This window comes from Eurypyga helias, unplaced genomic scaffold, assembly GCF_000690775.1.
Source record: "Eurypyga helias isolate BGI_N326 unplaced genomic scaffold, ASM69077v1 scaffold42085, whole genome shotgun sequence".
Taxonomy (NCBI): domain Eukaryota; kingdom Metazoa; phylum Chordata; class Aves; order Eurypygiformes; family Eurypygidae; genus Eurypyga; species Eurypyga helias.
In genome coordinates, this window is record NW_010254185.1 from 1 (window position 1) to 12,983 (window position 12,983).

The 12,983-nt window shown below is 50.5% G+C and overlaps 1 protein-coding gene across 1 annotated transcript in view; it reads right to left on the reverse strand.

Annotated features, from left to right (window-relative positions):
- Nucleotides 1-3,083: 3,083 nt before the first annotated feature.
- RGS9 (regulator of G-protein signaling 9) overlaps nt 3,084-12,983 on the reverse strand; it is a gene marked incomplete at its 5' end in the record, with an annotated part of 22,117 nt that continues 12,217 nt past the window's right edge. Inside the window, 8 exons of the mRNA XM_010152911.1 lie at nt 3,084-3,255; nt 4,567-4,652; nt 5,914-6,052; nt 6,572-6,659; nt 7,078-7,193; nt 8,188-8,301; nt 10,712-10,773; nt 11,450-11,479. Coding sequence (XP_010151213.1) covers nt 3,084-3,255; nt 4,567-4,652; nt 5,914-6,052; nt 6,572-6,659; nt 7,078-7,193; nt 8,188-8,301; nt 10,712-10,773; nt 11,450-11,479 — 807 coding nt within the window. The remainder of the gene's footprint in view (nt 3,256-4,566; nt 4,653-5,913; nt 6,053-6,571; nt 6,660-7,077; nt 7,194-8,187; nt 8,302-10,711; nt 10,774-11,449; nt 11,480-12,983) is intronic.

A 12,983-nucleotide genomic window follows, 5' to 3' on the forward strand; every position in this document is an offset into this window, starting at 1 on the left:
CCCCCCGGCTCTGTCAGCAGCCTTCTCCTTTGGAGAGGTCCGGGTGATGCCAGTGCTACCAGGAGAGACAGGGCTCAGCTGGGAGGCAGCTGACAGCCGCCCTGGGATGCTGCCCCCCTCTCCCGCAGCTCTGTGCCCTTCCCTGCCCTCCCACAGCAGGACAGCGGAGGTGTCACAATTTGCCCATGGGAAGCAACAGGGTTGCTGCTACCAGCTTCGGTGGGTGCTGACAGATCAGGCCCCACACCCACTGGGATGCTGAGGAGACACCAGCTCATCTCATTCCTCACAAGGCTTAGCTCCAGGCATGGAGTCTGTTATCCCAAAAATGTGGTCTTGGTTATGAACGGCACAACCATGTCACACCCAGAGCAGCCATGTGCTGGCTGCTGCGGTGGCCAAGAAACAGGACACTGAGCTCCAAACCCAATGACTGACAATACAAGACGTCACATCTTGTGCTGAAGCCCCGTGTCCCTGGCTGGTGCTGGGAAGGCTCCAGCTCAGCTAGTTCAGCCCTCAGGACAAGCCCAAGCAGAGATCCGTCAGCAGAGGACATGCTGCATGGTAGGGTCCCCCCATCCTGCTTCCCAAGGACTTGCTCCCAGCGGAAATGAAACGCAGCTCGAGTGTCCAGAGAGAAGCACTGCGAGCAGAGGCACGTACAGAAAACGCATGCACACGTGGCAGAGGGAAGAGACAGGGAAGGATGAACACACTGAGACAAGACAGAGAAGGATGAACTCAGGTCTTTTTTCATTTTCTACACTTATTTTTATTAGACAGATGAATGCATGGAAGCGATGGCCAAGAAACAAAACATACTGCTCTGATTTCTAATGGAAACAAACAATTTCTTGGCTGGCACAAAGCAGAGTTCAGCTTGTACCACGGTCACACTTTGTACCAGGCGACCTTCTTCTCCAGGGACTGAGCAGCAAGGGACCGAGGAGCGGTATGCTGGGTCGTGCCAGCTTAGCCAGCCCGTTAGCAGAACGGAGCCGGCTTCTGCCAGTGCGGGACTGGGATTTCACAAGCACAGGGACTCCAGAGCGTGCAGCATTAAGCCACATCGGGGTACAGCGATGCAAAGCCAAGATGATGAAAAATCAGAGAAAGGCATGGATAGAGAGAACATAAAAAGCAAAGCTGCAGACAAAACAGAAGTAGAATCAGAGGGACTGACTGGAACACACAGATTTGTTATTTATTATTTATACCCTGACTTGATCTTCCACATGTTCCTCCTACACACTGGCAATCCCACCATGCTCAGTGCTCCATGTTACACAAACCCTGAAGAGACTGTAGAGCTCATCACATCCAAGTAGCTTTGGACCAACCCTGCCAAGTCCTTGAGCATCCTTCAGTGCTCTTATGTCAAGGTAAGCTGATGGTGCTCAGTACCTCGCTCAAAAAAGTTGTTTTTCTAAGCAGAATTGAAAAATTCATGGTCTGAGCCAGTCCACCCTTACGACACTGCAAAACTTGCCATTGCTTTCACTGGGAATAGGAGCAGAGAGTTAGCAAGCGGACCCTGACATCAGAGCAAAGGACTCATGCAACTCGGTTTCAATTCCCCTAAGAAGGTTTATCACCGTTGGGTTAACGGAGGTCATGAAAATCTCCCCAGCTCAGCTGTGAAACGAAGGAGGCTCTGCAGTGATACCACATCAGACCACGCTGCCCAGGTTCTACCTCTGATAACACGCACAAGGAGGGCGAGAATCTCTGTTCAAAGCTGTTCAGAACACAGCTATCACCTGGATACCTCCCTGCTTGCAAGCGGTTGGTCTGCATACCCACCGGTACCCAAGGGCTCCCACTCCCATCCAGCTTCATCTCCCCTTTCCTGTAAAATCATACCAGGAGTAGAAAGGGATGAATAATACAAACCGGAGTGAAGAAGCTTCCCGGACATCAGTGCTTCCCACCCAGTCCCTCTGCTTCCCCTAAATTTTAACAAACAAGCTTTTCTGCCCCCTCCAATTCCCTTTACGGGGCTTAGCAGGAATCTTGCCACTTCTGGTAATCATTGGCCTGGTCCAGCCACACTGGGATTTCCCAGCAAAGCCTGGAATCTCCCTGAGCTCTTTAGCACTAACGTAGCATTTTAGGTTGCTTCACTCTAAAGAGCAAATGAAAAAAACCCACTACTTAAAGTTGGAATCAGCTCTTACCACCTCTGCCCTGGTTCCTCCTTGCCTCTGGGCTACAGGCCAGGGACAACCGGAACTACCTCCTGTTCGGTTTTTTAACAACAGAAAGTAGAAGAGCAGGAAAAAGACAAGACAAGAGGTAGGCTGGATTTGATAAGAGACACAAAGCCAGAGCTGCATCTCAGCCCTCTTGTGAGAGACGGCACTAGGCCTGCACAGCTAGCCCTGCGTGCCCAGGAGTCACCCGGAGAGCAGAGCTTTCCCCTGACCATCTCCAACGTGCCCGAGGGGCTTGGGAGTGTCACTGAAACTCAAAGGGTCAACTAAACCCTCAGAAATGCCCATCCTACCATTCTTACAAGAAGTCTACCCCACTCTTCTGCCTGTGGCTGCTTTGCCCTCCTAGGAGCTGCAGGGTACTTGAAGTGAGGGGTGCACTCCTCTGGGGGGGTGCCCAGGGGTGCGCATCCCCCCGGGAGGATGGCCGCCAGCGTGGATGCGTTGTGAGGTGCACCGCCTCGCTGTCCTCCCTGCCAGGTCGCCCCCCCTGCTCCGAGGAAGGCCGATTTGGACCCAAAGGATTGGAATGGCAGAGCTGTACTCTGCCTTGTGCCATCCCAGCTCCTGGAGGAGCAGGAGGCAGGGAGAGGCTGAAGGCATCCCCGCCCCGAGGGGTGCAGGGAGGGAGCTGGGGCCCTGCACCCCGAGTCCGACACAGGCAGCAGCCTGACTCCCGCAGCACCCCCATGCCTGACATGCCTGGGAAGTGACATCTGCTGCTCCAGAAGCCATGGCAACGTGCAGGAAGCAGGCTGCTGGCAGAGCCGGCCTGGGAAACCTAAAGCAGTACTGACACCTTGAGGAAGGGAAAACGAAGCTCAACACATCAGCCTCGGCTTGTCTTTTCCCTGCGGGGCTCAGAGCCTACTTGGGAGGTTCCTTCTGGAGCTGGCTCCTGCGATCCAGCTTGCTCATGACCTGCGTGATGTCCACAGTCGTGGCGGCTTCTCTGGCTTTGGCCTCTTCCTCCTGCTGCCTCAGGATGACGGGGCTGGGGCTGGAGCGGAGGTGACGGCGTCCGAACGGGAAAGCGGAGCTGGGCACAGAGCGAGAGAAGAAGCAGGGCGTTACTGAAACGTAGAAGGGCACCAAAACCTCACCCCTGGTAAGCAGATTTACCAGAGAGCTCAGGCAGGGACAGACGTGCCACCGTCGCCCGCACAAGAAGGAAGGGCAAAGGGGGACAAGGTGGTTCAAAGCAGGACACAGTGACTCAGTGCCACCCATCAGCTACAGAACTGCTGAAAGCATAAAGCCAGTCCCATTCCTTGTCCCCACGAGGGATGACAGAGCCAGGAAACTCCTTTTGTTGTAAGCGTTTGCACCTTACCAACACTCAGTGTGAAGCCAAACTGCCACCAGTGGAATTTTTTCTAGTGCCCTCAGTAAGATGAAGATAGGGACCAGCATGGGCATTTCTGGTGTCTGTGATGCCCAAAAAAACCACCCACTACCTGCTTCAGCAAATCCATGACCAGCAACAGTAGAAACAAGTGCTAAGCCACCTCTGGGTGAGGTACAAACTCTCTGGTTTAACCAGGATGCTGAGTGCCAAGTAGCGAGTCCCCAGAACAGGCCCTGACAAACACGACGGCAGCCACCAGGATCAGCCAGCACACCCCAGGGACCTGGTGATGTGGGGCTCAGGGAAACACCAACCACACCCCAGGCAAGTCAGCAGGAGGGGTTTTTCCACTGACTCGAAATAGGCTTTAGATGAAACAAGTGTGAAAGTCCATGATTCCTCTTTTCTTGCTCACTGAGTTGACGAGTGGAAGAGGAACAGAGAAAGAAGCACACACCCCGTCCGGCTCTGACATCGCACGCTCAGCTTTGAGAAGCGACTGCAGTTCAAGTGGCCTAAATTTGCCATACAACATTCATTTTGGTTGGGAAAAAGCCACTTTAAGCCTACCTCTTGTACGGCCATCTACCTTGTGCTCCCAAGGAGTGTTTGTTCCCAGCGAAACAAACAAGCAGAGCCCATGGAGGACCCTGCAGTGTCATCTCTGACAGCCAACAGGCAGGAGTTTTCCCATGCCCAGTACACTGTGCTCTCTCCTTCCAGGAAAGGAGGCATGATTAATTCAACAATCACAGCCTTTCTAAGCAGACCCAACAGACAAGGCAGCCGAACGATTGTCGATTCTGCCTGCGTACAAGCCACTTCCAAAAGGCTCACACGTAAACAGCATCATCACTCACAAGGGCAGGCATCTTCTTGGTGAAAAATTTCATTTAATTAGGCAAACATCTAAATCATAGTAATTTTGCTGCAACTCAGGCTTTTTCTACCCTTGCTGCAACAAGAAAAACAAAACCCACAATTACATCCAGTTTCACTTGCCTTTTTTTGACAGCCTCTTGTGGCACAACAGCCTTGGCCAGCATTTCCTTGTATATGGGAGATTTTAAATAGCGGCCATAAGAGTCCTACTAGGAGAAAAGAGAGAAACTGGTAGTTATGGGCTGCAAACACCCATATTAAAATCACCACCAAATACAGCTGCTCGGGAGCCACGGAGGCTGGGAACTGGATAATCTCCCCCGGCAGCCCAAGGGACTTTGCATCTTTCAGGCAAATGTAGCTATTTAAACCAATACCCTTTCATCTTGGTGTAAAATTCTCAGGATTTTCCGCCTTACAATAAAGCTTCCCAGTCAGGATCAAGACCAAAAGGTCTAAACTGAGCTTAGCCCAGGCCAGGGATGTCTCACAGTCCCTACGGGGTGAAGTGCTCATTTTTCAAGTGCTGAACTTCTCAGTAACTGGCAAAAATCAGTGTAGTTCTGCTGCGCTTAGTGTCAGCGTGCATTAGTTGCTGCTCTGGCCCATAATGCTCCTTCCTGTTAAGTGTATTCTGTGTCACTCCTAAGAACCACAGCATCATCAAACAGAATCACAGACTGGTTTGGGTTGGAAGGGACCTTAAAGACCATCCAGTCCCACCCCCTGCCATGGGCAGGGACACCTTCCATAGCCCAGGTTGCTCCAAGCCTCATCCAGCCTGGCCTTGGACACTCCCAGGGATGGGGCATCCACAGCTTCTCTGGGCAACCTGTCCCAGTGCTCCCCACCCTCTGTGGGAAGAAGGAGGAGTTACGGGTTGTTTGGGGTCACCACGATCTAATGAAAGCCATGACACACAGTTTGCTGACATCAGCCCACAGTCTGTTACATCAGTCAGACCTAAAAAAGGGTGTCTGTCAACATAAACACAGCAAAACATGGCGAAAAAAATCTGTAAAACTTGAGATGGGCCACATTTTGGTACAAAACTCACGCAGTTATGTGACAAGGGCTACTAACTTTTCCATCCACTGCTAAAATCCAGTTGGACACAAGCATCCCACCTCAGGGACACGTGTTGTGGCACACAGCGTGGCACTAACCAAATGAAGTTCGTAATAACAGATACTTGTTCAAGCTTTGAAAGAGGTGGTGGCCAAGCTGGGGTCAGAAAGCAGGAATTCCAGCAGACACCTGACGCCCACCACCCTGGGGACTTGCTGCCTTGGAGGGAAGAGGAAGCAGCAAAACACAAAGGCCTGAACCAGTGCTTGCTGAAGTCAGCAGCTTTGAGGGGTTTTCAAACAAACACCACTTGAAAGCCACTGCTGGTGGCACACACAGGCCTGGAAAGGCCCAGAGAACCGGGATCCCCCCCTCAGGTTTTGGAAACAAATAACAAACCTTTTTCATCAGCATGTAAATGTGGGTCTGAGCAGCATCTAGAACATAACGATGAGGATGCTTGAGGCCTTTGACCGTGATGCCCATTGTTGTGCCATCAATGTTAATCCAACGCCTTGCTCCGGGAGCCAGGAAAAGCCTGAAGGAAGAGGAATCAACAGTGCCATTAACACCTGGAGAATGCCTGGAGATTCCTCTGTCTATGCGTGAAAGGAAATGTTCCTTCAGCTCCCCACTACAGTTTGCTGTCCCGGTCTTGGGCAGTCAATGTCCTCTTCAACAGTAGGACATGAAGTCCCTTCCTCTTACACTGTTAACCCACAATATAAACCCAATTTTAGCCTGCTGGAAGCAAAGAGGGTCTCTCTGCTCTCCCCGTGGCATCCCCAAGATCTTTGCTATTCCACACCTCTACTTAAATCCTAAGGCCTAAATGTAAGAGTGGAGAAGAGAGAGGAAAAGTAACTATCTAACAAAACAATAGTTATGTTTTCACCTTCAAAAGCTCCTTTCCTACATGGGGACATAAGACAGGCATGTTTGATGGCAGCTTACAATGAAAAGTCTCAGGAATAAATCATTTGGAGAATGACAACACGTGGACAAAGGTGATGGGACTCATGTACCGAGTTTAAGAATGTAAAATTATCACACTCACTTATAAATTTCTTCTGCTTTTTCCTTGACCTTGGACTGGTCTCCATACTTGAGATCCTCACAGGCTTCCCAGAAACTCAGATTCTCTCCTGCACAGCAAGGGCTCCATCAGCAAAGAGTGAGACTGAGGAAAACACAATCCCATTTCCTAACTCCTGAACTGCACCTGTTGGACTCCATACGTGTCGGCCCCAACTCAGTCCCTCCAATTCTTACAGCCTCCTTGAAAATCCCCTTGGGACTGAAGGAGGAAAACAGCTTTCCCCTGCTCCCTGACACCTCCAAGAGCCAGCTCCAGCTCGCCCTGGGCTGTACTTTGTGCCCTGTGCCACTAGATGGTATTGCCTGCCCTGGCTGCACAGCCCTCGCTCCAGTCACTTCGCCCTTGACTTGGTGACTGTCCTGGTCTCAGCTCTGTCACCGTCTTGGCCCACAGCCCTTACTGGGAAGGCATGGATTGCCAGCTCCCTCCGCTGTGCAGCCTAGGCAGGGACACAGCAGACTCACCGCTGAACTCCTTCTTCAGGAAGAGCTGGAAGTTCTGCCGACCCTTCGGATCTCGGATCAGTTCACTGAAATTGAAGGCCCATCGCTCCACGCGCATTCTGGTGGGGATTTCCACTCTGCACGGGTAGAAAACAAACAGCACTGCCAGTTTCATGTGGCCCATCTAATTGGAAGATTAATTAAAACCAAAATGCCCTTTGCTGGAATGCCAAGAGACTTCTCAGCACTCTCTTTTCCAGAATGCTGTAATGAGCTCCTGAAGTCAGCCCACTAAGTAAGCCATAATTAAACAACTTTGTACACAGTGGGATGAGGATTTATCTCGGATTTATGCTGCTCTCACAATGAGGGCCCAGCTTTGCCGGAGGTTTGACTCAGTCCTGTTCTGGAGGAGGCACTGCTTGGTGCCCAAAGCTCTGCTTCTCATAAAGGCATTCTGTGAAGGTATCCTTGGGGGCTGTCTAGTGGGATATCATCACTCTAACAGGATTGCTGCTCTCCAGCGAGAACAGTAATACGTCTGCTTTGCGCCCAGAGATGCCACGGTATAATTAGCAAACACTATCTGAATGGAAAACAAAGGGGGAGCTCAGAGAAGGGATGGACCACCCGTACGTGCCTCCAGACCAAGCTCTCTCCTAAGAAGGCAGCCCAAGGCGTGTCCAAAGATCCAGGGTCAGTAGTTGAACCCTGAATTGCTACACCATTGGCAGCACCTCGTTCAGCTGCCAATGCTAAATGGTTAACACTAAACCAAGTGTTCACCTGAGGGTAACTGGTCATATTCTATGCCTGTGCTAGTAAAAGTGGACCTCACTCATCCAAGGGAGGATTAGACGCACTCAGCAGGGGCTGAGTGCACACTCCCATCATCCATTCAGGAATTTCTGTGATGTTAAGGAAGGCTCCCCCTTGAAGAAGATGCTGGAAGTTCAACATGGAGTATTCCCAAAAGACAGCTGCTTTAGCATGGCCAAGCTGTGTCAGGAAGGGAATGCTTCCCTGCTCATGATCAGAGACCAGACACCATGATGAAATCAGTGGTTCCCTTTCCTAACAGCATAAAGGTCAGTGCAAATCACAAGCTGGCAAAAGAACACAAATGCATACAGTTTTGCATTGAGATCCCAGAACTCAGGGTCATCTGTTATCCAGGGGTTGCTGGGGAGACAGCCAGACAGGATAGGATCATTGGAGAGGAACTGCTCAGAGTACTTCACAAGCCTGCAAGAAAAGCCAACAAAATCAACACATTAACTTGCAATCAGACCCATCACAACTCAATAAATGGTTGCACAGACTATAGATATCCTCAGAGCTGCGGCGCTATCAGCACAGGGGTCTGGAATGGCTCCCCCCTTACTAGAAAAATCGATTCATTAGCTCAATTAATCTTTTCCATTTCCCAAACTGTCATATCCTGAGTTTCTTTCAAAGCAGCGATTTTGTCAGCTCGAGTTCAGGGAGATAGAAGCCTCCTCCATTACCCCCTTTTGCCTCTCCATTTCAAGGAGTTGGGACCAAGCCCCCAACGGCTTCTGTCTCCTTCTCCAGGCAAAGGCCGGGTCCTGCACCATTTTGTGTCACACATTCCAGAGAGGAAAGTGCCAGAGAAGAGGAAAGCAAGTGCTGGATTCGCCCAGGTGGGTTCTCCGCAGCCTTCCCACAGGGCATGGGAGAGCCGAGGGAGCCCTGGGAGAGGCGAGGGAGAGCTGAGGGCACATCCCGGCTTCTCCTTTCCTCCGCTCACCTACCGCACGGCCCATTCCTCTGCAAATGACTCCGAGGGCTTGGCACAAAGCAAAAATGTCTCTGTCCTAGCAGGAACCAGACAAACACTTTTCCTACCTCCTAAGCTGGCCAGACTTGTAATTACAACCGATTTCACTAATGTCCTGGAATTTTAGCTTTCTCCTCCCTTTTTCGTTCTTGAAAAAAATCATCTGGTTTTTGCATTTAAAATTCCTCCCAGGCCAAACTGCTTTCATGTGCTCAAAGCTGGGATCACACTGTCCAAGGACCCGTTGCTAACGGGCACCCTGGCACAGATCCTGCGATTATACACTGCTGCTGCACAAAGCATACCACAGGTTTGGCACAGACGTGCTCGATCCTATCTGCTCACTGGAAATGCCAAGGCATTCAGCACCTGCATAATGCACTCCAATCCATTTATTCTAATCGAGTTACAAATCTAAACCTGTCAACTCAGGTAATATTGCTGTGTCAGTTTAATGATTAATGCTTTGCAGCTCCTCCTAAATCAATGCAATGCTCTGATGCATGAACACTGTCTAGTTGCTGCTCTTAACCTCATCAATAATAATTTGATTTGGACCCAGTCCTGCAGCTGAGATGGAAATCCAAATTTCCTGAGAATTTTTTGATGTAGGCAATAGGCATTATCCATCAGAAGACTAGGACTAATGTGTGAAAAGCTCCATTGCCAAACTATTAAACACCACAAAAATCCTGGCAGGTAGTCAGGTGTCCCCAGCTCCAGCTCACAGATTGGAAAATTGAGGCAGGAGAGATTTAAGTGACCTGGGAGTCAGTGACAGATGAAATGAGCAGAACTGCTGGTGCCTTGCAAGTTGTGGTTTTCAGAAGACAGGACAGATTCCCAGACTCCTTCCATTTCAGTCATCCAGGACTGTCTCCCAGGGAACAGGCCTGAGCACCTCACTTGTCTCAGATTCGATATGGATCTCTGGGTGGCAATGACTGTAAAACAGAGTGGTGGAGTGGACTGTACGTCTAGGCAACTGGCCAGCACACAAGATTCCAGGTAAGAAATGCCTGTGGCAAACACACTAATGATTAATGCTCAGACTGGGAGCTTTGCACTTAATTGGCTTCATCATGAATCTGATCAGGAAACACTCCCACCGAGAAGAGGAATTGCTAATTAATTGCTTGGACTTTCACCAAAAGGCATGTGTTCATAATACAGAACAACCAGAGCCTTCCCCAGCTCTGCTGCCTTCTGCTGAGCATCACCATGCGTGCAGGAACACTCACTGGCTCCCCGCAGGCTGGGGAGCAGGGACAGGAGCGTCAGTCTGTCCACACTGGTTACTCCTGCACAGCACGGACATGCTGCTGCATCCCCATCTCTCTGGAAGTGTCCAAGGCCAGGCTGGATGAGGCTTGGAGCAACCTGGTCTAGTGGAAGGTGTCCCTGCCCATGGCAGGGGGTTGGGACTGGATGGGCTTTGAGGTCCCTTCCAACCCAAATCATTCTAGGATCCTCTACGAGCCTCCACACAGCTGCTTTGCCAGACTGCAGAGCTGTGCTGGGTCCCAAGCGCCACAGTCCAGCCCTGACCAGTCTGAACACGTCTGGATTTCAGAAGGAATCTCAACCGAGAGGCTGGCGCTGCTCTGCAGACATTCGTAACAAAGCTCTAAGGGAGCCTCTTTATCATCACTGGGACTCTGGTCCCTCCTCTGCCCTGTGCCTCCTGGCCCAGGCAACACGCAGCCCAGACAGCACGAACAACACTGTGTGTGGCCACCACGTCGCTTCCCCTGACCGAGTCACCAGCTGCCAGAGCAGAGAGCTTAATCATCCCATTAGGAGATGTGTGTTGAACACTAATTATTGTGTGGACAGAAGGAAATCAGGACTTACCCTCCAAGAGAGACAGAAGATTTCACTCTGGGCTTCATGATGGCCTGCTGGTAGTACATGATCTGAGGGGGATCAGACACATCCATGGTCAGGAGCATAGAGATGGCAAGACAAGGCTGCGTCTATCTCAACCTCAGACATGCCCTCTCCCAGGTAGCAAGGCTAACTACAACAAGGACTGCTTCTTCCCTAATTATTGGATGTCCAAGGAATCAGAGGATCCCTAAACTGTCCCAGTAAAATGGCTGTTTTCACCGAGCTTACTGCAAATGTCAGAAGAGCATTTTGCAATGTGCAAGTAATTAAAAAGCACTCCCTGTGCTATATAAAAATTGGGTAATAGCTACCATTCCAGGCACCTACAAATGCTCTGGATGATTTAGCATGTAATTACCATTGATCCTTGGCTGTCTCTGCACTGGCGCCACTGGATGCATCTCCTGTGATTTCCCCACCACTAATTCTGACCTATTGGATTTTAGCCCCGGTGTCTGTCCTTGCCTGAGCCTCCCCGTCACTGGGAGAGCTGCTGGCTGCCTGCAGCGGCGGGTGCGGAGGCAGGAAACATCCTGGGAGCACACTGACCAAAAGCTCCATGGGGCAGAGACTCCGCCAGCCAACCCCAGGCGTTGTTAAAACAGTTCATCCCCTCCAGAGGGGGCTTTGAGCCCCCATGCAACACTGATGTAAGCAGCATCCATGGGAAGAACACCTAGAAGTGAGGGAAGGACCACTTACCTCCCTCCTATAAACATCCATCGTTTTTTTCTGCAAAATAAAGAAACAAAAGTCATTACATTGGGATGGGTGCTTTCACTTGCCTGTTCTGAGATGTGAAAACACCGCTGCAGGGCTGCTGTTGTGCAGCGCTCTCCAATTAATTCTCATTACAATTAAAATCAAGCACAGCAGCTCAGCTAATCAGGGTATCATCAAAGCTAAGAGCATCCACACACCGTAAATCGTTCCATTAGCTGTATTTACTGTTAGCATTGCTTCTTCCATCACAGGCTGCCTGTATGCCTTCAATTAAGGGGTTATTCTAATGGAGCTAAAATAGATTCGTTTACGAGACACAGATTAGATCATTCAATATTAGCTAAAGGAGACAGGAACCAACACATTGCAAAATATAAACACCACAATTAAAAGCCTCAGAAGCAGTATCTGCTGTGTGAAGGGTGCTTACGCTGTGATTTGAATAATTCTGACTATGCTACATGTCATCCACAAATGAGCAAGCAATTGAAGGCAAGAAAATTAACTGCAGGGTGTTTATTCACACAGCTTCCTTTGAAGCACAGTTACTTTCTTTGAGGTGAACTTGAGGAGGGAGAAGGAAAGGCAGGCTAAGTCAGGGATGCTCCCAGCAAGCCTTTCAAGGTTTATGCAGGGTTTCAGTTCATCTCCCGTTTTAGCCAACAAGATCTGCACCCCAGAATTACTCTATCAAACCAACCCTGTGGCAGACACCTTGGTGAGGTGCAGTTTGTGAGCGATGAGGGATGAAGCATCTGGTACCGAGTGCCACAGGCAGCCTACTTCTCCCTTCTTCTCCCCAGAGAACCTGTGCCCTGAGCTGCCCCTGTTTTGGGAAAAGCAGCACGCTCTCCCAGGGCTGCGCTGTGAGGGCACTACCGCGGGGACACTAGTGCAGACCTGCTTTTGCATTTTAACCTAGTCAGGCTCAGGAGGGAGAAACTACCTATAAACGGAAGAAAAATACGTACGTTTTGCTGCAACTTGGTTCGTTTTGAGAGGGAGCACTCACCATTTCAGCAGCAGGAGCCAGATATGCAGCAGATCAGCCAATCTGTACAGTACTACCATGAAACCAGCCCGTCTGATTCTAACACAAACCTAGCCTGAGCAGTGTAGCACTAACAGAAATCCTCACTGTGGCATTGCGAAGGGAGAAAGCTTTTTCTGCTGGAAAAAATCACAACCAGCTCTGAAGGACTGCAGTGCACATCATCTCAGCGGGGACAAACGGGAAAGCAAACAGGAGATGCACCAGCAGCGATGCTCTGCCGGCCACACAGAAAGAACTGCGTGCGAGGGGGTAAGGAAAAAGCTCTTGGACAACAGGATCACTGGTCACAGGGCTATACAGCCTCCCTTGATGATTCAAAGCCTCCGGAGACACCTTATAAATGATGGAGGACACACGGACTACAGAACAGCTTTTCACCCTGTAGCTGGACCCCTCATGCCCGGCCAGCTTCCACGCGGGCACCACTTCTTCCCCCCATTTCTACAGTGCCATCAGCGG